General features: G+C 38.8%; 1 protein-coding gene across 1 annotated transcript in view; it reads left to right on the top strand.

The window, feature by feature from the left end:
* PRTG (protogenin) overlaps positions 1 to 26,339 on the top strand; it is an 82,412-nt gene extending 56,073 nt beyond the window's left edge. The window contains exons 12-20 of the mRNA XM_052672270.1: positions 13,236 to 13,331; positions 13,757 to 13,943; positions 15,590 to 15,717; positions 16,486 to 16,656; positions 19,720 to 19,902; positions 21,065 to 21,185; positions 22,135 to 22,300; positions 23,223 to 23,327; positions 24,352 to 26,339. Of these exons, the coding sequence (XP_052528230.1) occupies positions 13,236 to 13,331; positions 13,757 to 13,943; positions 15,590 to 15,717; positions 16,486 to 16,656; positions 19,720 to 19,902; positions 21,065 to 21,185; positions 22,135 to 22,300; positions 23,223 to 23,327; positions 24,352 to 24,750 (1,556 nt within the window). The 3' untranslated portion in view covers positions 24,751 to 26,339. The remainder of the gene's footprint in view (positions 1 to 13,235; positions 13,332 to 13,756; positions 13,944 to 15,589; positions 15,718 to 16,485; positions 16,657 to 19,719; positions 19,903 to 21,064; positions 21,186 to 22,134; positions 22,301 to 23,222; positions 23,328 to 24,351) is intronic.
* The last annotated feature ends 947 nt before the right edge of the window (positions 26,340 to 27,286 follow it).

Genomic DNA, 27,286 nt, shown 5'->3' with positions numbered 1-27,286 from the left:
AAGTAATCAATCGGTCAGACTATTTTCTGTTTTCTAAATGTTATATAAACTTCAAATGCAGAGGAATTGCACAGGGATCATTTTGCTCTTGCTTTTTCAATCAAGAGAGTAATATAGCTTGGATTGCAATCTTGAAAAGGCTAGGAAAGACAACTGAAATAACCTTGTTTGTGAGCAATCTCCCAGTCTCTCATTTGCTACATTTCAGCTTGTTAATGCAATGTTTGACAAGTATTCAATGCTTGTTCTTCACAAAACTAATGTAAAAATTGAAAAATACAGCAGGTATGGTGAAAGATTGAAATTACAGCTGGTCTGTGGTGAAACATTTTGACAGTGGCATTGCTTCCCACAAGAAGTGGTTTTGTTTGGGGAAAAAAAACCCAACGTTATAAAGGAAAAAAATAAGCTACAGCAAATTCCTATTGGTATAAATTAGGGAAAGTACTTTAAACATGTAAAACATCCTTGGAAAAAGGGGCAGTCTGTGAAATTCTGTTCCAGAGTCTATGAAGATGTGGTTTAGTTTTGCACGTTGTTATTGCTATTCTGTGCTACCCTGAGCATCCTTTGGAGTTCAGTAGTATCTACTTATAGCAAGTAGTACTGACATTAAAACATTTTATAATCCATTTCCAGGTGGGGGAAAAAATACATTTTTTTTCCTCTTTAGAATGTCAGGAGGTCTGAAATCTTTCAGGCTGTTCTTCTCCTTCAGATGTTTCTCACTATGGACAGCAAACAACATTTTGTAAGAGGAGCAAACAGCTCAGAAGAATTGCTCTTGAGGAAAAGATTCAAACTTCTGAAAATATAGCGGCCAAATTCAAAATGTGCACAAGCAGGATGACCCCTTCTACTCTACTTGCAAGGGCAATCTGTGGAGTTCTCAAGACTGTTCCAGAGGTTTGGTCTTAATTAAATAGTCTTCAAATAAACCGTTCAACATCTATTTAACTAAAAGCAACATCAACTTGCACAGCTGCTGCTGCTAATATAGACTTAGTAATCCTGGTGAATTATTTTAAAAGAGCCTGGCCTGGAACAACATGAGAACAAGATGTCACAGGAATATGTTTTTAGCTGGAATCGGCATGGAAATGAAATGTTAGTGTCATTCTTAGAGAGAGGCTAAATATCCTGGCCTTCCGGATGAGCATTTGTACATTTACACTTGCTGAAGTCATTCAGGAAGGAATATAAGTACAAGGTGTATCAAGCTTCATTGCCTGGTAATGAGCTGTCACTTACTGTATTCTTCTAATAAATTTTTATATGCAAATTCCTCCCACAAAACTCCTTATGAATAGCTCACACCTCTGTGCCATTGAATATAAACAGCAGTGCATGCCCCAGCCAAGGACTCTGTAGGAATGGAAATTTTCTTTAGGGCATGTTGTAGAAGATCGAGGTGTCCCTGCATGAAAATGTGAAGGCTAAAAATAACCCTGCTGTGCCAAACCACTAGGGAGGTCGTTCAGCATAATCTAAATGTAATTAAAATGAATAGCCTTGTTAAATGTCAAAGACATGTAACCAGTGAGAGAGACTGTAGAAGATGAGGCAGCTAAGATAATGGGGGGAAAGTAACAGACTTGTTCATGTATGGAGGGAAATGCTGCAGTGCATTTCATGGCCAAGGAAGCAGAGCCATGTGTCCTCATGCCATGTGGAGTTACCTGCTGGGATAAGGCATTTGAATTAAACTCTTTACGAGTAATTTTAGATATGCCACTGGTTTCCTGGTTTATTAATCTACGTAATTGGAAAATGCAATGAATACTTTGCATTAACAGTAGTGGATGAGGGAATTTTGATGCCAGCCTACTTCTTAAGCCAGGCTTAATGCAGCAGGATATAACTGCAGCAAATGAAGTGTGCAAGCTGCCTTGTTAGAACCTGTAAACGTTTACCAGATAGTTGGTCTACAAAAAATTTGTCAGTTTAGCAAATTTACTCTAAGACTTGTCAGCCTTCAAGGTTCACTTGTCCCTGTCCCCTGCTACTCAGCAAATTTTAGTAAGTTTCATTAAGCAAATTCACTATTCATTAAGCAAATTTCATTATTTACATCTGCTAAGTGTCTGTGTAATAACTCAGTACTGATACATGTGCATGCTGGTAAGCCTGCATGCACAAAGTGGAGATGAGCTGTCGTCTGTGTGAGATCACACCACTGTGCTGTGTGACACATAAAGGGAGTGCTCAGGGAGTGTGCTTGGCCCTTGACATCTGCAAGAAACAGAACTTCTCACTGCAGTTTGAGCTCTCATGATGTAGAGAGCTGTGTAGGGGATAATATTTGCCATAATGTAAATATCATGGTAGTTCTTCGTGAACAAATTTTTTGTTTAACTAACTGCTTGTATTCTTTTTATGGCTGACTTGCTTTACGTATAGCAATTTGAGAATGTTTTTGTGTAGTTCCTTGTTTCCTCTTCCTCCTCACAAGGAGGAGAGCTGCAGACCAATGGTTAATTACCCTACCTGAAAATTCTGCATCTTGCAGACATGCTTGCTGCAGCACAACTCCTAAAACTTGAGATCTGAGATGAATCACCAGACCACAGATGTTTTTGCAATCTAAACTGTGCCCCTCCTAGGAAGTCACTGTGGTGCAAGTAATGATAGATAGTGTTTTCATTTTGCTGCACAGAAGGGTCAAAATGGCATGGGGAGTCCATGACAGACCAGCAGAAAATGTTGGTTCTGTAAGAAAATTTATTTCATAGCTTCAGGGGAAAGTTTTGCTGCTGTGAATAGATTGCCTTTGTTGTTGTGTAAAAATGTGTTGTTTATAAGGTGATGCTGGATGTCAGGCAATCAGTGAAAACTTACTGTAGTGCTTGGTCTCTAAACAATTGTTAAACCAAACTTGCCGCATTGTATTTGGATGCATTTTCAGGAAGCATTCCTTGTAGTGTGAAGACCGCATAAATTGTCAACACTTCTTTCCCATCTGCAACCCACAAAGGGCTGGGCTTCTCTGGGGGGAGATCATCTTTTCAGTCTCCTACTTATGGAAAAAAAAAAAGACTCTATTTACAGCACACCTCTTTTTGAGGAGTGCTTGTAGCAGGGTTATAATAATGTTTTAAATTCAAACTCTCTAGCATTCACCTCCTTAACTTGTGTTGGTCATGTACAGGTTGGTCACTGTATGTAGGGGTACCTGTTGTATAGGGAAGCACATCCTATTTGCACCACTGTGTGAATTCTTGGTGGACATATCTGGCATGGTAAATGTCGGTACTGAAGGCCCTGCTGGCTCTTTCGGACACTGTTTCCCTCCCCCCCTCCCTGCCTTTCTTCTTCCAGAGATGGCCTCTCTACATAATTCCATTAAAGTGATTGTGCTCCGAGGGGTGGACTGAGGGGCAGTGCTCTCATCTTTCAAAGCAGGACCAATGAGCTATGTGCTTTCCACTGGGCAGTAACAAAAGAAAGGGTCTCTTAGAAGAAAAGACGAGCACAAAAGATCAAAATTAGGTGTTTGTCCAGGCCTCTGGTATTGCTTTCAAGTTAGCTTTTGAGGGCTCACTTTGAAAATGGTGAGCCAGGCTAGTTAACATAAGGGTGTCTGCTAGTTTTAGAGTGTGTTGTTACAATAATATTGGAAGAGAGCTTTTTGCTTGTGCAGTTTAACAGATCTCTAAAGCATGAGAGAAGCACGGGGCCTGATCAAAAACTGCAGGCACAGTAGTAACACTGTATGGCCTGTAAGAAAATGGAGCAAATTCAAAGTCCTTGAAGATTTGCTTAACTTCTTTTAAACGTATTGGAGACATTTACATATTTCTGTTGCTTCTGTCATTCCTAAAAGGCCAAAACATCGTGTGCTGGGAATTCATCCTGCCCCTCTAGCCCTCCTCCCTTCGTGCTTTTTTGTATAAAGCTGCTATTGCTGATTGTGAGCAGAGGGAGAGGTGATGTTTTTACTGCAAGGGGGTGCGAGGTGTTGTTTGTCGTGGGGCCCTCACAGGGGACAGCACAGAGCTACAAAAGGGATACAGACCCTTTTCAGATCTAGACAAATAAGCGAGAGCCATCTAAAGCCAGACCGTTTAGCTAGATCAATTCATGTATGTCATATGTTCTGCTTTCTACCAAAATAAACCTTTGTGATGTTGTACAAAGAACAAATTGCTTAGTTTCCTCTTCAGTTATTTGGTTTGCAAAGGAAAACACGAGTATCACAGGCAGTCTTTGTTCTAACTGTTTAAAATTACCTTTAGATTGAAGAGCAAGCTGTATGAGATGTATGATGTTGGTGGTTTTTGTCTTCTCAGAAACTACGTTAATATGAAAAAGTTAATACTTACAATGTGGGATGAAATGAAATTTCAACCTCTGGTGCTTAGAAATTACATATCCAGAGCCTGGACAAGACTGTAAAAACCCTAATGGAACAGGATTGCTAAATTTGATTTTCTTCATTATATATACCTGAGCAAAGGAAAAAGGGCTTTATATACACATACACGTACACATACACAAAAAATTCAGTGTTGAATATCTTGAGGGAAACAGACCTGAATCCTTCTGCTTCTTAGCTTTACATTTTTGTTGAAGTTGATGTGCTTCTCCCTGTTCCTTTTGACTAGTATATTTGAAATGTATTTGCTTATTTTCCTAATAAGTTTCTGCTGTATTTACATTACTTTGCTTCAAAAGTACATTTTTAAGGATAGTATTTCCCAGCGTTCTTCCTTTCCCACCCTTCCCCCTTAATAATTCCCCTGGACCTCTGTTGCTTGGAGCAGACTTTGGCTAGCCCCAGATTCGATGTCAAAGGCCATGACCTGATGTCAGAGCAGCCCATGCTGCTGGCCTCTTCTTTGAATAATTATCTGGAGTTTATTGTGTTGGAGGGATGGGCTTGGGGGCAGCGCAGTCACCCTGGAAAGCCAGACCAATGAGCTATCCAGCCGGACCACTACCCAACAATGGACCTGTGGGTTGCACAAAAAATCCAGCAGCACAAAAGATTAAATTAAAAATGGACATTTGGCCACAGAGGTTTTGTCCTTAGAACAACCTTTTTTTTTTTTTTTTTTTTTTTTTTCAGCCTGCCTGGTAAAGTGCTGTTTTGGTAGTTTAGACTGAAAGGAAGAAGATAATATTTAAAATGTTGCCTATATGTATAAAACAAAAATATTTGCCTTCCCCAGCTGTTAGAACCACCATACTGAATGTGGCTTAAGTGACTGTTTCTAGGTTTCTACTTAGTAAACCCAACTCAGGACATGAAGCACGAAGCTCAACTCTTCTTCCTAGAAATTCTATGCAGTCCTAATTCTTTTGGAAACAAGAGCAAAACCCCAAATACTTCTGTTTCTGTCGGTATTTTGCTTTTAAAGTGCTGAGAATGGGGATGTTCAAAGCAAGGTATGAAAGTGCGCTCAGTATCTAGGCTTAATGAGTCAACAGTAAATGGCAGTAAAACATCCATTTTCTTTGGGCTTCCTTATCTTTTCCTCTCCCCAAAAAGGATTTTAAAAGTCTGAAATCCAGATTGTGGATTGCTGTCTCTTCTTATCAGGATTGAATGAAAGGTTCCTGGAGGTGGACTCGCTGTTCTGAAGGGTTGAAAAGGGGGGTGAGGGTGCTGGTGGGGTTCTTTCATGGTCTGACCTCGGATTCTTTCTTAATTTTATCTAGCCCTGACCTGTTGGCTCTGCTCTGGCTCCTTTCAAGGCCTTCGGAGCTTCACAAACATGCAGCAGCTGAAGGAAACAATGACAGGGCTTTTAGGGGTTGCAGTATTGCACTCTCTTGTAACCTTGACTAACTAACCTGTAAACAGATGCTTTCTACGAAGCATTTGCCAGAACACCAAAATTTTGGCTGTTTGTACACACCAGACGTGTTTTGGGTAACAGTACATACACGTGAAGCTAATGTGGAATTCCAAATGAATGCTTCTAAATCAAGAGTGTTACAGAGCTGTATCTGTCAGTGTAGTGATGGAACCTGCTGTTTCATGTTTTATACCTGTCTTTACTGCCATAGATTTATTTGGAATAGAAGAATTGTATGAAAACAAACTATGAAAATCTGAATGGCATAGGCACAGTTTGGTCTTCTGCAGAGAACCTACTTGAAGATAATGGTAAAATGTATTCAGCACTACATCTTTCTGTGTTATTTTGGGGAGAGAGGGTGGAATTATATATGGATTAGGATTTTTGATTGGTTGTTTTCTTATTGTTCTTTAAGCTGAGAGAGGTTTAATTATATAATAGAATGTCTTGAGAATGGATGTTTTTGTTGCACTGTGAATACGAAAGTGACCTTATTGTTCTTAGTGACTTTCACTAAAAGTTTGGTCTGTACAGACTTGATAACTTCAGAATGAGGTAGTTGCATTGAAAAAAAAAAAGTATTTCACCAGCTGCAAAGTGATTAGAAGCACATTTTTCTTCTTTCAGTTATTTAACCGCTAATACAGGCATTTAATCTTTGATACCTCTGGTTTTTCCAGCTGTGTTCATTGGAAGTGCATGAGGACACCATCTGGCAGTAATGAGATATGACTCTACCAGATGGAACTGAAACATTGGTTGGAGAGAGACGTTCCTTCCTCTCCCCTCACCTTTGTCATTAGGAAAATGTCTTCCAAACAGAGGACCTTTTTTCCCTTTTCCTACAAATAATTCTAGCTGCTCTAGTGGTCTTCTTAGCAAACCTAGATTTTCATATTTCAGAGGCCAGTAAGGGTTAATAGAAGAACCATTTATTGCCTTTATTTGTTTTTAAGTGTGTTTGTGTCATTATTTTGGAAGAACTAAATTCCCCTTATTTGTGGAATTGCATGGAATTTAATACACCTACATAGACTAAAACTAGTTCAGACGTGAGGAGGTGCTGTATCTCTTACTTGTAGTTGCTTTTGCCTACAGCTGTTTATTAGGCCATTTGTATTTTCCGAAACTTTGGAAATTGGCTATATATGCTTAAAATGTGTCTAACTGTTAAATAGGAATATAATTGGGACATACTAAAATTTTAAGTTTTGGGAAGGAATATGAGGAAAAAAATGCGTATGAGTACTTGTGAGTGCTGCTTTATAGTAGCAACTTCAACCCTTACTGAAAAAAATGAAATAAATGTTACATAGCAGCCAGGCTAATGGCAGAAGTAAATAGTAAATAACTGAAGTGTTGCAATATAACATGCATATATAACATGTACATGCAATATAGCATTCTCTACATCTGTTGCTGTAGAGCAACAGAAACACAATGAAATTAAATTTCTGTTCTTCATGATGTTTTTGCAGCTTCTGTCAATTTACTGCAACTGAAGCTCCCTCAATCATAGGAAATGAAATGACTTGTTCTGAGTTCACTGTAATATTTGTCTTGCTGAAACTATTTTCACAGCACTAACACACATAACCACTCTGAATTTCCTATCTGCTCTCCAAGATACTAAGCATAATATCTAGGATCAAATCTCAGTGATACAGTACAAGAAAATAGAGGTGTCATTCAAACTCTGCCAGACCTCAGCTACTGTAATGTTTGTTTTTCTCCAAGTCACAATCTGTATTTTAAATGCTAGTTCAGTGTATTTTCACTCATACTTGCAGTCTTAGCTTTGTTGTGGTTCTACTGTAGGTGTAGAACCAGTCCATGGATTTGCAAAACAGGAAGGCTCCCCCGTGTGTCCTTCTGCTGAAAGAAGTATCAGGGTTGAGCCTGCAGATTTTTATGGGAGAGTGAACAATGGGATACGGGATTCCAGAGGAGCAGCACTAGGGAGCAGTGAGCTAGCTACAAACACTGCTGCAGGAAAATGAGGCTGCTCCTACATTAAAAAAAAATAAGTAAAATAAAGCAGTGATGTTTGGGACTATATCTATTTTGATGTTTTTTAATTAATCATCGTAAGGCATATTTAGCTTTTTCCAAATCCTCTAGGGTTATTATTTCCAAAGATACATGGCTGATCTTATTATTCCTGTGTTCTAAATACTGACAGGTTTTGATTATATGAAGCCGGAGACAAGGCAGATCTTACTGTGCTGTGCGAAGCTGTCACATCCAGACTCCAATGTCTTTTAAATAAAGTCTCTGTGTACTTCAGAGGCATTCCTGTAATGAAGTCTATGAGCTCTAGTATGTTTATACTGGCGTCAGTGTTGGCCTCTTGATGTGTACAAACAGTGTTGTTTTTGTGTCCTTTTCACCAGCTGATTTCAGTAATAACAATAAAAATGCCTGTAAAAAGGCTGTAGGTTCTGTGACAATTTTACAGCAACTTAATATAGCCAGCAGCATTCAAAACAAAACAGAAACAAATAAGCAAAACAAACAAACACTTTCGTCAGGACAAATTAACTAAACATCATCCAGCCACTAAATAGACTACAGAATTGCTCCTGTTCTCCTCAGCTCTGGGAACAACCGTTCAGCCACTGCACAAATGCTGACAATTGCAAATGCAAGAGAATAAAATGAAATGGCTCCGTGTTACCAGGCTGTTTGTGTAAGCATGTTGAAGATGCAGAGGTGAAATCTTAATGTGAGGGGCTTTTATTTATTTCTTCATTTGTTTTACTCGAATTGAATTTTGTGTTGGATGGCTGCTGAGAATCACTGTGCCTGTTTTGTTCCTCAGTAGCAGTGATCATCTGTAGAAGGAAGTGTTACTTCTGGGTCCGTTATGAGCATGAATGATGGCCTCAGTGTTCACTTCCCTGACTTCTGAGCTCAGCCTCCTGTTGCTGTGTGATGTACATGGATGGCACATGGTGAATTTGAGACTGTCAGCCCCATAGGTGGCCACGCCATCTGCAGACTTTTATCAATGATGTATGTGTAAGCTGTTAGGATACCTATGTTGGTTAAAGAGGAGGAACCTTCTGAAGTTTGTTTTCTCTCCAAGGATGTGTCTGGCTTTGAATGTTTGATCCAGTTGATGAATTGCCAGGTGGAAGTGTTTGTGCCAAGCTTTTTGGGGATTGCTGATAAGGAGTAAATCACATCATGAGCCTGTGAAGAAAACTAGCAGTTGTTAATAACATTCAAAACAGAAGCTACTTCAGACAAAAAGTATTTTCCATAAAACATATTATACACAGCTATTTCTCGGAACTTGAGGTAGACTTTTGGCTATTAGTTATCTCATTTTGCACATAGTGAAGCTATGATCAACAGGGAGGAACATCTTAGCAGATGGTTTGGTCTTCACTAATGTTATGCATGTGGTCTGCGAAGCAAGTTTTGTATCAGCTGCTTGATATGCTGTTTTAAAATTCTTTTGTAGGCTCCTCTTCTGTTTGCTGTAGGCTCTACTTGGCTGCTACCTAATGCAGCCCAGCTCAGTTACTGTTTCAGTTACAGATACAAGCAGATTATTTTTTCAACCATAGAAACAGTAAAGTATGGCAGCTTAAAAATTGTGGCACATCACTTTTGGATTAAACTGGTCTTGCTGCCAGCTGAGCCATGATGTACTGTGTAAGAAGTGGAAATAACCTTGGATTTTAGATGCCACAGGCTAGCTGAAAGACTTCATTTTTTTAAAACAAGTTCTTCTTTATGAAGATAATTCTTTTTGAAACTTCTTGCACTACACAAAAGTAAGATGAGTTGGTATTCAGTGTTGGGCTTTTCTTAAAATGTGTGGCATTAGTAAAAAAAAAAAAATCCACTGATTCAAAAATGTGGGTTTTTTTTTCTTGAAAACATTTGAATTCTTTTTTTTTTTTTTTTTCTGTGGGAGTTAAAATTTCCCCTTTTTTCCATTTCCCATTTTTCTTCTCCCCAGTCAAGCGTTAATGAGGAATTCAGGTTAAAAAAGAAAAAAAAAGCAGTGAGGATAAACAGACCTCACAGACTCCTCATTCAGCTCAGCAGGGCACCAGACCTCAGCTATTCTTCACTTCACAGTGAAGACGATCAGTTCTGGGTGACCACTTTCAAAAGGCATGGCGTTTTTGAAGGTGCTCAGCAGGATGATAAATTGCTGTGTCTGTCATCTCGCCTCTTGCGGAAATGCAGCAGGGGTCTCTGCTGCAGGAACTTGTAGAGAAAAAGGTACAGACTGTGTGACCCTGGGCTGGTTGGATGCCACCTGTCGACATGGAATCTCTTCAGGGATCTGCTAAATAGTACTGGAGCTGAAGTTTCTTCTGTGAACGGATGGGAAAGTAGATTATTGCATGGGTTGCTCCAAAAGTAATGCCTTCTACTTATTTCCCTGGAAATTATAACAGCTACAAAGAGCACAATAACACTATTTGATAGAGAAAATTCTCAACCACAAAATACTGTTTTACAACACAGTCAACGCCATTAGCTGTGCATTTTTGCCAGCGATGAACAAGAGCCTGCATGCTGCAATCATGAAAATCTGCACCACCGGAGGTGACCCACTGTTCCACAGCTTTTATGACGGTGTTGATGCTAGGAAGTTGTTGTTGTTGTTGCCCACACAGTCCACTTTTCATTGGCCTGAACAGATGGTAGTCAAAGGTACCAAACCTGGACTGCACAGTGGGTGCGGTAGGGAAGCCCAGCCAAGACTGGCAACGCGCTCCACCATCTTCAAACTGATACGGGACCTGGTGTTATTGTGTTGCAGGAGGAAAGTTATCCCTTTCTCTGGCCTGACTCTGTAAGTTTGAGCTTTCAGCTTAGTCATCATCCTGATGAAATGATAAGAGCTGATGTCTTGACCAGGTTCTAAGAAATCAAGAAGAATCACCCCTTTCCTGTCCTGAAAGACAGTGCACGTCACTTTACCTGCTGATGGCTGTGTCTTGAACTTTTTCTTCAATGGCCAGCTCATGTGTTGCCATTTCCCAGACTGCTGTTTTGACTCCAGCTTGTAGTGGTGACACCACATCTTGTCTCTGGTAATGATCAATCCAGAAAACTGTCACCTTGAGCCTCGTATTGGTCCTGACAAACTTGCATACTCCTGCATAGCATCTGTGGGACCCATCTGGCACAAACTTTGCAATATTCCAACCATGTCACCCTTGTTTCTAATGCATTAAATCTGACATTCGTCTTCACAGGCAGTTCTCTGGTCGTAATCTGCTGATTTGTGCAGATGAGCTGATGTGGACGCTCTTCATTTCTCAGTGTAACAATTGTGCGTAGCAATCTGAAACTTGGTTTGTCTTTCACATCGCTGTCCCCACTGCTGAAACACAGCACCCACTGCCTCACTGTGCTCATGTCTGCTCTTTGGTCTCCATAAATGTTCAGCAGGTGTTGACGAATGTCAGGGGGTGCCATTTTTTCTACATGGAGAAATTCAATGCCACCCCTTTGCTTCATCCACACTTCCATGCCAGATACAGTTTTGTCAGATGGCCCCTCTGCTGCCCTCAGTTATGTGGTAAATACATGCATTCCTACCACAGGTTAAGTAGGAAGCCTAAAGAGGTATATAATTCTGGTTTTCTTCTATATGAGTATGATTTTGTTGACTTGGAGTAAATGACTTTATCTACTGTTAGACTGACATTATAATCTGAAAAGAAAGTAAAACGCAAATGACAATTTTACTCTAGTTTTTTTTTTTTTTTTTTTTAAATGACATATTTCTATTTATATTGTTTTCTTGTAACAAGGAAGTTTACTTGAAAAATGGGAACAAGCTTTTCTTGCTTATTCTCCTGTTAACATTAAAGACATCAAAGGAGTAAATCCAGTTTTAAGATCCCCTTTTTATTACCACTTGTACTTAGATTTCGATAAAATAGTATTTTAAAATAAATCTAAATGTAAAATGTATCCAGTGATATTAAAACTGATGTTAGTAACTGCATCACAAAAAGACTGCCTCTTGCAAAAAAAGCATGAAAACGTTTTACAAAATGTGTTACTCTGAAGTCACTGCTATGTGTATAGGATTAGAGATTTGTTGATTGCAATGCTGATGCAGAGACTGCAGAGGGAGCTGACGGTCTTATGTAAGCAGAAGTCTTATTTGTGGTGAAAAAATACCAGGGAGCTGCATTCCTGTTTATTTCACGAGAGAGGCCATGTCAGATCTCAGGTAAAAAGAGAAAAAGGAGAGCTTATTTTGAAAAGGGATACTTTTATGGATATCGGGACAATTATATAACATCTGTCCAGACCTTCTTAGAATATTAATGGAAAGAAGTACCTTCAGTAGCTGTAACAAAGGAAGGGGAAAATTATATGTGTATCACTGCTATTTTAAAGTTTAGCTGAACCCAGAAGAGCTCATTTGCACTACTGCTTTGGAAATCACCCATTGTACAGGTGAGATTTGTTAACAAATGTCCAGGGGGTAGGCTGCAGAGAAGCTGGCTCTGGTAGCACAGCTGTTGTGGTGCTTTGAACTTGTAGCTGTGAAAAGCTGAAGATCCACTTCTTAACTCTGCATTTATTTTTACAATCCTTTGTAGTGTTTTATTTTTATTTGTACTGTTTGTTTATTTGGATCAAGGCCGGTGTATCATTAACAAAACAGAGAGGAGCAGAAATTGCAATGTGAGAACCCACAGACATGGCCAGAGCAGCAGCAAACTGTAATATGAGGACCCAAAGACATGGCAAGAGAAAGGCAAGCAGGGAGACCATTCAAGGCAGGAACAGTGACCTTGTGTGTGTGACAGAGTCAGCTTTCAGGAAAACACGTGGAAGTGGTAGTTTTAAGTGAAAGGCATTATTGACAGTGACTTGTTTCATGGTATTATATATCCTCTAGGAAGCCTGAACCAAAAGTTTTCCCACTTCGTTGCTGGAACCAGTCTTTCTGTGTTTGTCTTTGTTGCTCTGCTTCATTCCAGCCTGTTTATCCAGAAATAAATGTTGGTTTCTGTGGACCTCATGCTGTTTGTTTCAACAGATCTCTGAAATTCACTGAAAACATTTTCAGTATGTTACATAATACTATTTTAAAAAAATTTAGTGCTGTAGCCGTGAAGGTGTGGGTTTGTTTAAACTAGAAATGTGATATTTATCTTCCTCCTACTGATACCTATTAGGAAATTCTGTTTCAGGTTATTGGAAGCAAGACTGGTATATGTGACTGATCTCCCAGTACAGTCTAGACAAAAGATTCATGAAAATTCACAGGGCTGGGTGAGAAAAGGCATTCATCCACACGTCCACCCTGTTTATCAGTCCACGGGTTGTAGCAGTCAAATTTTGAAATGAATGTGCAGAACATTCAAGTTATCTCACTACCTGAAAATCCCTATTTTATACTTAAATCTAATGATTAATTTTCTGTTTGTGCAGATCCTAGAAGAAAGTATCATGTAAGGCTGCTGGCATATAACAATATGGAAGAGGGTTATCAAGCAGACCAAACAGTCAGCACTCCAGGATGTGTCTGTAAGTGTTGTAGGTGCATGAAGTATTTATTAAAATCTGAGCTGTTTCAGGATCCTAGCAGCTTGTAATTTTAACCCGTAAGTAATCAATTCAGTGTAAAATAGACAGACAGAAAGATCCTGTCTATGATAAGTACTGTCCTAGTCAGAAACATTCTCCTGTTTCTACAAGCTTCAGCTGAGAAAACAAGATGAGCTACCAGATGCATTTTCCTTCCCTATTGCGTTGTCTGTGTCGTCTAACCAGTGATATACCACATATCAGTTCAGTAGCTTGAACAGATTCCTGGGTCTGAATAAGAGGTAGTAATACTGAATAAGAACAGATTTGAATCTAAACCTGTGGGTTCGGTCCTGTCTCTTAACCTTACCAGTATCTGTATATGGTTCATTAAATAATTTATGCTTCTTTTTCCTTTTAAAAAGCTGTCCGTGATCGCATGGTGCCACCACCGCCACCCCCTCACCATCTCTATGCTAAAGCTAACACTTCATCTTCTATCTACCTTCACTGGGGAAAACCTGCCTTTACATCTGCACAGGTCATTAATTACACAATCCGCTGCAACCCAGTAGGACTGCAGAATGCATCTCTGGTTCTGTACCTTCAAACGTAAGTGCAGTGCTGTTGCATCTTGAGTTCTCATTTCTGGATCCAGTTTCCAGTCTTTCTGCCCTCTTTTAATTTCCTTTGAGAAAGATACAAGTTGCTGCAAAGAACTGTGTGATTTTCCAGGTGGCTGAGAGTTCTGTTTCTTTGGCTATATAGATGTGACTGTAGAACACCTTAGTTTTCTGATGGACCTGTCATCCATCACTGGACAAGCTCTTGAATTTTTAACAGCTTTATTTAGCTAAGTTGAATTTTTTGTTAAGCTCTTCTTCAACCAAACTGATTATTTATTTTATGGGTAGCATCTCTGTTCAAAAATGGGCCTGCGTGCAGTGTCTGATATTAAGACTGGAAACAAGAACTCTTGAGTTTTGATGGGCTGAGCATACCATGCTCCTAAATACGTGGCATCAGGAGAAAGCTGAGCAGGACTTACAGCTTGGTTTTCAGAGAAGCAGTGCACGTATCACAGAGCAGTAGGACACAGAAGAAATTCTGCCTGAGCTCAGTGTTCAACTCTGTGCCCAGGTAGTATGGGAGTAGAAGACTTTGGTCCGCTGTGACTGCTTGCAGTGGTGGTCATGGTGCTGTTGAGAGATGTATGCGTAGCTTCCTCAATACTTCAATTTGCTCAAGCCTTTTAAAGAAGATAAATGTTGTGTTAAGAGATAGCTTCCATTCTAATATGGATGGTTTTCTCTTCAAAGAATACATTCTCTGCTGTTAACTCCTGAGTTAACAAGTAGATACAGTATATTCATGTGTAAAACTCTTGCTATATAACATGGAGCATAGCATCAATTACTGCTGTTGTGATAGGATGAAAATCACAACAACTTTAAGTACTGGTGACTGACCTTGTGCCCCTGAAGATGAAAATACTAAATCAGATTTAATAAAGTGAGATCTATTTTGTAATATCATCTTGAGATTCAATCTCAATGTAGGTATTATCATGCTGAATTAACCCTAGTATGTGTGAAACAATTGTTTTTCCCAGAATCAAAATAAAGCAGACTGTCTATAGTGCATTGTGATCAAATAGTAAGTTGCAATATTATAATTAATGCAATAAATATTAAAATCAATATGTATGACTACAATATGAGTAGGGAAGATTCATGTTCCGTAGAGATCTCCTTAACATGGGTGCGATAGAGGCCATAAATGTAAAGGGGAATTGCATGCATTAGGCTGTGCTTTACTGTGATCTGAGACGTAGAACCAAGAACAGATAATAGAACCAAGAACACGTGGCTTTTCAACTGTGGCTGTAGTTTGTGTTACTGCAGTTTAAAGCAGTGTTGTATGAACAGATATGGAAAGAGCTGGAGTTAGGATACCTGCTGGCAAGTCTGGGCCATGATGCTCTTGCCCTGACTTGTGAATCGGTGAATCCAAACAACCTATATAAAAACTTAAAACAATCAATGGCAAACATAATGTCTTCTAGAGAGCTCCAGGGTTGGTACAATTATCTTTTCAGCTAGACAGTGCAGATGGACCTCATGTCTGAACTTAACTGGTCTGTCCTGTATGAAGCTGACAGTGGGAATCTACTCAAAGTGGCTAAGAGATATCATTTGAGATCTGGATCTGCAAGTCATTTCATGCTGCTGTATTTCTTTCATTTTATCTGTATACAGGTCGGAGACTCACATGTTAGTTCAAGGCCTTGAACCAAAAACCATGTATGAATTTGCAGTTCGGTTGCACGTGGACCAGCTCTCTAGTCCCTGGAGTCCAGTGGTCTATCATACTACCCTTCCAGAAGGTGAGGGCACTAAGAGAGAACACAAGGTTCTGAAAAGTTCTGTACACCAAATCACCTGAAAAACTGCTCATTAATTTGAAGCTATATGTGGGAGAGAGAGAGAGACTGGATTCTAATATACAGATAATGCTGTTCTCAGTGAAAAATAAAAGGATGCTCTCTGGAAAGTCAGTTTTTTCAAACTACAAAATTATTTTTCAAAATCTGTCTTAAATCAGCAACCAGTTTTAAATAAAATGTGATATGTGTACACCATTAGCAACACTGGGATAACTTCAATAAAAAATTTAAAATATGTATTGAAGAGCTATGGTCCATTTATAGGTATTGTGAAAGTATATTTTAAAATCCATCAGTTTTAGGAGCTGTAATACAATTCCATGTGCATCATTTTTTCTAGTTCTCTGGCTGTTAGTTTTGCTTACCTTCCAGTTTGAGGAGTGAAAATTGAAAACTTCAGCTGCACATTTTCAGTATAACTGAGTTTCACATTCTGAGCGTGTTTGGAATGTTCCTGTTTGCAGGGGCTTTTTTGCATTGTCAGTTACTGTTTTATTTTGGAGTAAAGCAAAAAAATGTGGAACTTGTTTAAAAAAATCTAAGCTCTTGGCCAGGTCAGAGTTAGCAGGAGACTTTCTGTTGAGGAGCAGTGAATATGTATTTGTTTCTGTGTTATCTGGGATACAGCAATAGCCATTGGGTCTGCACAGCAGTTTAACTGCATGTAAATTAAGTTAGTCTAATAGTACTGTGTTACTGTTCTCACAGCACCATCTGGCCCTCCAGTAGGAGTGAAGGTGACTTTGATAGAAGATGATACAGCTTTGGTTTCCTGGAAGCCACCCGATGGTCCTGAAACAGTTGTTACACGATACACTATCTTATATGCATCCAGGAAGTCTTGGATTGCTGGGGAATGGCAAGTGTTGCACAGAGAAGGTAAATTAAAATCAGAAGTGTATGACCTGGACTGACAGTGATGCTACTTGCAGAATGCTTCCTAACTTTCAAACCCCATGGACTACAGTTAGAATATAAATGTTCAGATAAAAGTTATAATTAGTTTAGAATTATTCCAAGAGTTGTGATAAAAACATGCTAAGAACCAGTTAATACCTCAGAAGGTGAGGAGAGTGGGGTTGTCTGTGTTGCTTTGGAGCTTAGTGTGTGCACATGTCATAAATCATCACGGTTCTTTGATAAGTGATCATGATGGTTCTGCTTTGTGAAAGTGTTCTTTCAAATCTAAAGTCTCTAAGATGCCTTGCCTTTCAGGAGTACATTTTTAAATGCAGCTGTGTGGGTTTATAAGTTTCTTCTGATCACTGCCAATCCACTAAACTGAGTTTGCTTAATGAACTTTACCCTACTCCTAGTAAATAGCTGTGCAAATTGAATTTAACTCTCTGGCTCTCTTGAAATGCTGAAATCCAGCTAGCTGATTTATCAGTATTTCAGGTATGGCGATAATAATATGAACTGTTCATATGTAATGAATAATTATATGAATTATGTAATATGAATATGTTCATATGTAATATGATCTGTAGTCATATGCTTATGATCACATATAGATTTATGTTTTATAGGTACTTTCCAGAACAATACTTTGATTTGAAGAGCTCCATCAAGAACAGGTTTCTGTTGTAGCCAGGAAAAAAGGCATTTGCTCTTAGATTGGTATTCAAAATTGGCAGAAGCAGTTAGAATAGATAATGTTTGAATAATGTTTTAAACCAAGGAAGGGAGCTTTAAGGAATACAGTCGTATGCTGAGTAGTGTAAGAAAGAGGGTTGCCTAGGAATAGTTATATTTTGTTGTTCTGTTGTTTCATGGCTGAAAGCTTACTTGTCACCAGAGAGTGATGCTTTAAATTTTCTGTATAAGAAAATATACAAAACTTAATGACTTTTGAAGTGGAATCATGAAGGAGAATTATTTTTTCCATCATTGAGACTGAAGTGTTTTAGTTGAAAACTGCTGGTTGTCCCATGCACTGCTTCTGGAAAGAGGATGGAGAACCAACAGCTGTTTTGTAAAGTTGCAGTCCCTCTTTGTCATTGCTGGGGCAGAATAGTGCTTTTCAGCTTGACCTGCAATAGAAATTGTGTGAAATTTCTATGAAAAACAGCAGTGAAATGACTATTAAGCCTGAGAAAAAATGATAAGAAAGTTTTTGAAATTTTCACAAACTGTAACTGTAAGAGGAAGATTGAACGGGTGGGTTTTATGTTACTAAAAATTACAAAGAAGGGGTGATACAAAGCTATTGTGTTTTACCATAGATACTTTAAATGAGGGGGATATCAGTAACAATCAACATTTGCATGTGTTCCTGTACTGAGCATGCTGGAGGGTATGAACAAATGGAGTGCTACAGATCTCAGTGCATTACTGTGTTCATCAGTGTTCATTGCTAATTGTGTAGTTGGACAGATACATTTGGATTTGAGGCATGGCATGGAATTCAGGCATCTTGATGTGTTAGGACAGTCTGCAGTATTTCTGCAAAGTACAGATGAGAGCTGTGAAAGATGATGATTATGTAAAGGGGAAACTGAGCAAATACTCCTTTGACAGTCCTTTCACAGGTAATTTCAGTTAGAGGCAGGGTGTGGCTCTTTTAGATGCACTTGTTTTATCAAGATCAGCTAATCCTATACAATAAACAGCGTTGTTTTGTCTTGACACTAAAATTCTGGAGAAAATTTGTGAAATGTGAGCCCCGTTCATTTCCCATACCATAAAAGACACCCAAAACAAAGCAACCAATGAAACCAGAGCAGAAAGAAAAAGAAGCCCACAAACCAATGCTATCACCTACAAATGTCCTAGCATAGGCTTCAGTTTATGCCCGAAAAATTCCACCAATCCACCAGCTTAACAAAACAAAACCATCACCAACAGAAACCCTCCAGTTCGATCAAGCTTGTATTAGACACGGCAGCATTAAGATACAACTGCAGTGTGTTGCTGATCTGTGATGTGAGTTATCTTCCAGCCACTTCCCCCTCTCTTGCTTAGTTCTTTTCAAGTGGATCAGAAGTTACAGCCTTTACACACTTGCTGTGCAGTAAATCAGTACAAAGTGCTTACTTGCTTTAGCAATGCAGCAGATTTGAAAGGAGATGGTGGGAAAGAGCCTTTAATATTGAAACACGACCTTTCACCCTTGCTGGTGCTAGGTATTACAGCTCCTTTGGTTACAGATACCTCACGTTTTACTTCAAATGCTTTCAGCTAGTGGGTGTTTCTTTTATGGTAGAGTTGAAGTAGCTTTTGAAGTAGATTCTCCTTTGCCAGATGTATAGTCTTTTCTGTTAACAAAACAACATGTATTTCATATGCTCATGTGATACTATAAATTCTGACTTCTGAAGCTGATTTGAAAGGTTGAAATTTAGATTTAAGTCCAAAAAAGTGAATGGAATATATGAAAGAGAACAGGGGATAGATTTGATCTTGTAACTGCCATAACTGCCACTGCTTAGGGAAGGAAAAAATTTTGTATGCCTTATGACAATGCAAGTGAATCCTATTTACATTCTTAATCTATTTCTTCTGCCTGTAGTGATCTTAGAAAATGAATCCTCAACACGTGAGAAAGACATTTTCTGTAATATTTTAGTAGCACAGCTTAGATGCATAGTAATCAAGGAAACCTACGTGTGTCTAAATAGGGTTTAATTTCATTTTGAAAGCATAGTGCAATGTACTTTTCCAAGTCTGTCCTGTTCATTTTACCAAATAGTCCCGAAATTTGTTAAACTGAACATGAACTATGTTGATATGATGACTTTTATTGATATTTACAGTACAGTGCCATTCCATCTAGGAGATCTAGGAGGCATATAAATTAGTATATGAGGGATGTCTACTCTTCTGCTTTCTGTGGCTGAAAGTCTGGCTAATGACTGGGGCATCTCCTTAGAGGTACAATGATGAAAAAATCTCAGTTTGTTCCTATTGTTTAACTGGAACTGTATATTAATATTTTCACAGGAGCAATGACTATGGCTTTGCTGGAAAATCTTGTAGCAGGAAATGTCTACTTGGTTAAAATAGCAGCCTCCAATGAAGTGGGAGAAGGACCCTTCTCAAATGTGGTGGAACTTGCTGTCCTGCCAAAGGAGACATCAGAGTCTAATCAGAGGCCTAAACGCTTGGATTCAGGAGATTCCACGGGTCAGTAGCAATGTTCTGATTAATTCCATCTCAAGTATCAGGAAAAATGATTCCTGTTCATTTTCACTTGCAACTACTTTCTGGATAAACCATTCTGTTTTTTGTGAAGTGGTCCTAACAGTGTAGCATTTTCTTTCTAAATGAAACTGTTTTGGAATTTCTGTCCCAGTGCAACTCAGAACTGGTTTAATTCCATAGAAGTTGGACATTTGCTTGTCAAATGGGCATATGTAGCTATTTTTGATTTTACAAACTTGGCTGAGGCATTTCCTCTAAGTCCTTTGTTTGGCTTGGGATGCCAATAGCACTGAGTCAGTTAGAACCAGACAGCCCAGCAGAGATTAGATCGCATCTCAAATCAATCTGTTGAAATTTGCTGGCTCCTACAATTGCAGCAACCTAAATCAACCAGTCAGTCAGTGATATACTGGCATATGGTTTCACCAAAGAATTCAGCCCCACTTGCAGCTCTTTAAGGAACAAAATGTGCTACCTTGAGGAAATCACGGCAAGTTCTGTGGTGTCTCCATATAACAATAGAAGAATAATTGGCCTTGTCTGTCACAGAATGGGATTTGTCACAGTGACTTCTCAGAGATTTTAAATATGTTTGTGAGTCCAGAGCTAGTAATTATTCAGGTATATGAAACTTCTAAACTTTCCTTCCCGTTACACACTGAATTGTGATTCACACAGGGATTTTTCTTGCTCAAGTTTTCTCCCTTTCTGAAATTCAGTTATATTTCAGGCCTGAATAACTACAATCATGCACTCAGGTTTAGGGTAATAGACATATGGTGTCAAAGTGTAAAACCTTTCTAGGTGACAGTGGCTGGAATTCTCCAAGCCTTTTCTGTTTGTGATCCAGTAGGAAGGGGTTGGAGCCGGGCTTCTTTGCTCTGTGCTGTAGATCACTGCAGAGACTGTAGTATGGGGCTGTCTGTTCTTCCCCCCCTCCTACCCCTGTCATTGCTACATACACTGCTTTATTTCAGTTATAAGCTTCTTCTTCAGAAGAGTCAAAATGTATGACAGAGAATGTCTGGAAATCTCTTTTTTCTGTGTTATTGTGAACGTAATTCTGTTCATTCATTTCCTGACAGGGAGCAGGAGGTAACTCTTCCTACTTTCTGAGCCTTTTAATGTTCTTTTTTTACTATAGCTTATTCTGACTATTACCATCTGGACCAAAAATCGATGACTGGCATTGTTGTTGGGGTTTGCATAGCCCTGACCTGCATCCTTATCTGCATCCTGATCTTAATTTATCGCAGTAAAGCCAGGTACGTTTTTGTTCTTGAAGTGTGAGATCTTTTTCAACAACCTGTTTGTATATGAGCGCAAGTCACTTAAGACATGCATTCTTCTCCAACAGTACTAAGTTCTTTGAAGAGCTTGGTCTTTTCACATCTTCCCAGCAAAAGTGGAAGCAAAGCCTCTCCTTATGTTGGCTCTTCCTATTCTGCTTGAGGCCTTTCTACAATGAAAAGATAGAAGAACCCACAAAGGGAGTCAGTAATGTTTTGAGAACTAAATACAAGGCATCTTCCCAAATAAAAGAGCCTTTTGAGTCTGATAAACATGCTGCTTTGCATCATCTGTTCCTCATGCTTAACCCTGCAGTCTGTCCAGATCTGGTTTGCAAGGCTTTGACCCGTTAGTGCTGCTGAACTTTGCCATGAAGCAGATCCATAAGGCAGTTTCACCGCACTGGTGCAAGCCACCATTCGTTTTCCTTGTCATCAGCTGCTGTGAGACCTAACATGGTCCTAGTGACTTTTCATAACTGTAGGATCAGAACAAATATACATCACTAAAAATATGTGTTTTAAAAACTGTCTGAAAGTATATTTTAGTAGCAGGTTTTTAGCACACGCTCAGAAGAAAATATGTTTTGAGAGACAGTCTCTGGGTAGCATGGTGGAAAGGTCTTACTGTCAATAGTGGTTACTTCACCCAAGTAACATTAGTAATCATGAGAATTCCTTTCTGCTTGTAGCCTGTGCATGATTAACTGGAAGCAGATGTTATTTTTGTCACAAGCAATAACATTTAAATTTCATAAGAATTGGGAGTATCGCATAACAAAATGTAGATGCTAAGAATATACCAATGTTGCTGTATATACTGAATATATAATGTTGCTTGATTAATAATAGCCTTGAATTTTATCCTTGATTCTATGTATTTTCTTCCTATGGGTCAATTTTATTCCTACTTAACATTGTGTAGGAAAACATCTGCTCCTAAACCTGTGCAGCAAAGCACTGATCGGCTGTCACATACCAACATCTCATTAGCCAGTGCTAATGAGGTGGAGAAGAGCATTGAAGGAATGGCAGAGAATGCAGAATCCTTATTGCCAATGATAGTGGGAAACAGCTTCGTTGATGCTAAGGTACTTGAGCTTTATTTTCTACCAAAACAGAAATCTTTCCTTGTAATTTATTGTTACAACATTTGAATCTCTGTCAAAATATATACACTACAACTCCACAGCAGCTTTTTTCTGATGGGACAGGCACAGGTGTGACTGGCAATCCAGGATCAAATTTTCAAGACTCATTTTGAAGTTCAGCTAGAGATTTAAAACATTTGTCTTAAACTGTACTCTGCAGAATGCCGATTGTGGCTCTGGCACACTGTCAGAGGATAAAAGGTCCATCAGCTTAGGGGTGGTGGGATGGCTAGTCTGGAGCTTCTATTCTAAGACGAGGAGATAGGTGATTGTCTTTTTTGGCTTCTAGTTAAAGTCAGTGCTGATATACAATCTAGTCAAGTGAGACACACAAGAGGTATTAAATATCTTCCTGTATTTTTACTGGTAGGGCAGTTACATATGCCAAATTATAGATTAGTCTAGATGGCAGGAAGTATCGGTGGATATGTAGAATCTCTTAGATTTCTTTCACATACAGATGCACTGATTTAAGACATATCCCATACATACTGCAAACTTGATTTGAGCTGTTCTTTGAAGAATTAGGCAAGAGCTGGAAAACAATGGAAATTGAGCTCAGTGCAGACACGGACACTCGAGACTAGAATAGGAACAGTGACTGGAATTGTTTGCTCTATGTTTGTGGTATCATACCTGTGAGTTCAGGCTGTGAATCTGCCAGATTCAGTGGGACTGGTCTTCACTCATCTCAGGCAGTAGATGAATACTAGACCACAGAAAACTGAGCATTAAGAAAGACTTTGTCTTTATTTTCAATATGGAGCCAATAGGTAGGAATAGAGACATATGTTCAAATCTCTTAGAAATTAATTCTGTTAAAATAAACGTCTATCTCTCTTCCTCTCTCTTTTCTTTGTAGGGAGGATCCGATCTTATTATTAACAGCTATGGGCCTGTCACAAAGGCCAACTGCAAGAAGAGGTGGCTGTTCTTCCAGGATACTAAGAAGATGAAGACAGAGGAGGTAACTGGTCTAATGTGCAGAGATACACAGTCTTTACTACCCTCTGTTTGCAAAGGAATTTAAGGAGTTTTCTGTGTGTCTGCATTACTGGTCTAATTTTTGATAGAATAGTTCTACTTCTGTTAAGGTTGATTGTGTTCTACCTTGTAGCAAAGTCATGTGGACTTTTTATTTTCTGTCCCAAGTTGTCAAATATTTTAACTCTTTGTAGTCAACTGATGACTTTCTCGCCTGTTCTCTTTTGTGAGCAGACAGACTTCTGTATACTGTCCGTGCAAAGCATTTACAGTACACCTGCAGAGACTTTGTATAAATGCAAATTAAGCATAAACATCTAAAAATCCCCTGCTATCCTGACAGCTAAAACCTTATGTTTGCTGAACCAATGAGAAACCAGTGATTTATCCAAAGTACTGAAGAAATGCAGAATCTGAGCTATAACTACGTTGATTCTAAATTCAGGTGCCCTGAATGGACGTGCTAATTGAATTAGAAAAATGTCAGTTCAAAACTGAAATGTTAAACCGAATCCTGAACATGATAGATGTTCCATAGATGTGAATTTGCACTATCTTATTTTTACAGAGTACTAAATCATATTGTGTTTTTGTATGTTTAAGGAATAATAAAGCTAGAGCAGCTGTACGTTTCTGATGTTTCTGTGAGCAAAATACTTGCTGTGACCCAAGGGGGAATGCTTAAGTAATATGCATGAAGGGATGGGGAACAGCTTGACCAAGTATATTTTAAAATAAAACTATTGAGATCTTTCCAATGAAACCATCCTTGATAAGCCATGCTTAGCAAGAAAAGATTGTATCATTTAGTATGGAAGAGAAAAGAGTGAGCAAGGTTTGAAACGGATTCTTCTTAATCTCCTGTAGCAAAGCCCGGATTGTTGTTCCATTCAAGTGCTGTTGGAAGCACTCTGGTTGAATTGGAGCTGGAAATTGCAGTAAAAATTGAAATTATTTTGTAGCTTTTCAGGGGCTGAATGACCTTTTCCTCTCTGCTTTTTATATAGCCTCAGAGAAGATTTGTCCAGGCAGTGTGTCTTTATCAGCCAGGTACTACTGTGCTGATAAGTGAGGATGACTCCCCCAGCTCTCCTGGCCAGCATTCTAACTTCCAGGTGCCGTTCAGTATTGCTGCTGATACAGAGCATTCAGCCAACAGCGAAGGAAGTCATGAGACTGGTGACTCTGGAAGATTTTCACATGAGTCCAATGATGAGATACACCTCTCCTCTGTGACAAGTGCCACTCCTTGTGCTACCAGTCCTTTTGTAAGCAGTGACTTGGGTAAGAACGTGATGAATTCTACCGTAAGTAACAGCAAAGAATCACCCCTGCTGTTTGCTGCTGACCAGCCTGCTACCTCACCTCTTCAGATCCACTCTGCAGTGCAAAACTCACACCCTTAGGACCACATCAGACATTCTTGCAATGTATGTCTGTTCGAAGGACAATGAACAGGGAGCCAAAGTTATATTGTGGAAAGCCTGACTAACTCAACAGGTGATCCCGTATTTCTGTTGAATGGGTTTTGTTTTTTTTTTGTTTAACTCATTCCTTTTGAATGTTTGATGGTCAACAAATGTGAAAGGACAGAGAAGATTTCTGACTAGAGTTGAAATTATGTCACTGGAGCAAAGGGAAGTCTTTTGGCTCTTTTGCTGACTATCTACCTCAGTTTGCCGAGAGGTGAACTCTGAAATACAACTGCTTTACCTCGTTTGTGTTCTATTTGATCCCAGCTGTGGAACTGATGATACTTCCTAGTAGTGTTTTATTTTAGGTTTCTTTTTTTTCCAGTTGCGTATAGAATGCGTGCGTTTGTGTGCGTGTGTGCTCAGTAACCAGGGAGTTGTATAGGTAGATGAACAAGATTGTTTAGCTGAAGCTCTGCCTTTAAAAAGAAGGATATCTCAGAATAGAAGATGTAATGTTTTAATGTGGCTGATCTAGACAATGTTCAAAAACTGCAGAAATTGGAGTTGGTACTTCCGTTTGAACAGTCACGTGAAATCTTTTGTACCTCTTGATTTCCATTAGCTCCAGGAAGCCTACAACAGTGCCTTTCCCCAGAAACTTGTGCCAACGACTGCTGACAGGATGTACCCTTAGGGCTCTAGGGCACATTGAGTTCCCCACTCAAGTGTGGACAAATGCTATCAATTTATTGACAATTAATGCTAAAACGCATGGCAAAATGAAGAAGTATTCAGTATTTCCAAGCAGTTTGACTCTGCCTAAGAGACGTGGAACAGATGATAATGCTGAGTACTCTGGTATTGCAGTACTTCTTAGCAGTGGTGCCTTGCATTATATATAATGAAATGACTGATTTGCCTTATGCCTTTTTAGTATTTATAAAGTTGCTTTGGATTTTGGAAAGATGCCTTAAATGCTTCTTAGATGTTATAAGTAAACTGCATCGTGAGCTCATAGTTCATTTTTTACTCAGCTTTGAATGCTGAGAAGCCCTGCTAGCATCATCGTATGCCTCACAGCTGTTTTTGGGATGCAACCCTGATCCTTGCCTTTGCCTAGTATGCTGTTAGCCAGGAATTTTAGCTCAGGGAGTGACATAAGCCTATCTAAAACTCTACCATGAGAAATAAAAAGCCAGAGCTTTAGTTGAAGAGTCTGTTGAAGGACACAAGTAGTGCTACTGCCTTGAACCCATACAATTCCTGTTTGATACTACCTCTTTTAAAAGTTATTCTAGTGTGTTGTGGTGTTTGTTTTTTTGTTTGTTTGTTTTTCCTGTACTCAGGGAACAGTTTGTTACTTTGAGCTGCCTCATGAAAATGTGGAGCAAACTGACAGGGTATCGTGTTTTATTTCTTAATGGGGGTGGGAGGAGGAGAGAGAGAGGGAGGAGGTTGGATTCATCCAATGTTATAAACTTGCCTATATAACTATCCAGTCCTCTTCTCTGCTTTCCTCATTTTACTTTAAAAAAAAAAAAAAAAAAAAAAAAAAAAAAAAAAAAGTTTAAAATGTAATATTGTGAGAAAGCAACCATGGGAGCTCCTGGCTCCATTTAAGTCTGGTGGAACTCCTCTGGTAGGCCGGGCTGACTTTGGTATTGTTCTGTATGTATCAAAAGGTGGTCAGAAAGTCATCAGTAAGCCCTGCTGTTCTGTACTTCTTCTTTTTACAAATCATCCTGTAGTTCTTAAGCTTGTAACTGTTTGCTAGTTCAGAATCAGAAAGTACCTGTTCACCTTTTCATAACCATGTTGACTTAAAGGCTTTTAAAATAATCTTGTACCAAAGAATCTTCCGTAGAAGAAAAGGAAGCTGCATATTTTCCTATAATAATTGAACTAGTTAAAAGCTATAGGTTTGAAGAGCTGAATACATTTTATTGTATAAGTAGTTACTAACAAGAAAAAAACCAACAGTAGGGCTTCCACTAATTGTAGTAATTGATTGCATAGACGAGTTGTATGTTTTTACAGTTTTAACTACCTTGTTGTTACAAGAGCCTTTAAAGAAAATTATAATAATACCAGCAGATACTTCCAAAGACTTCCAAGTGTAATTTTTTTCTTCAGCATGTAGTTGATCAACAATACAGTATTAAAAATATATATATTTTCGAACAGATTTTTTCTACTTGCTGAAGAAAAAGAAAACCTTTTCACCAAAGATTTATTTTTTATCTCATCAGGCAGAATGTTTAGTGTAGAGCAGAGTACTGTTTCTAGTTAGGTAAAGTGTGAATTAACTGAAACTAGATTAAGAATGTGTAATTGTAGCATGAAGTTTCACACTTCATCTTTCAGAGTAGCCTCTTTTGTTAGTTTCATTCAGAAAGAGCTGATATGCAGATGGTAACTATTTGCTTCTCCAAAGATTTGTTTGCTGTAAGTACTGATAATTTGTTGTAATTTTATGACCTTCATTACAGGCAGATACTTTAAATTCTAAACTTTTTCGTCCAAAAAC

Source organism: Tympanuchus pallidicinctus, unplaced genomic scaffold (assembly GCF_026119805.1).
Source record: "Tympanuchus pallidicinctus isolate F22 unplaced genomic scaffold, pur_lepc_1.0 scaffold12, whole genome shotgun sequence".
Taxonomy (NCBI): Eukaryota; Metazoa; Chordata; class Aves; order Galliformes; family Phasianidae; genus Tympanuchus; species Tympanuchus pallidicinctus.
This window is presented reverse-complemented; position numbering and strand designations above follow the sequence as displayed.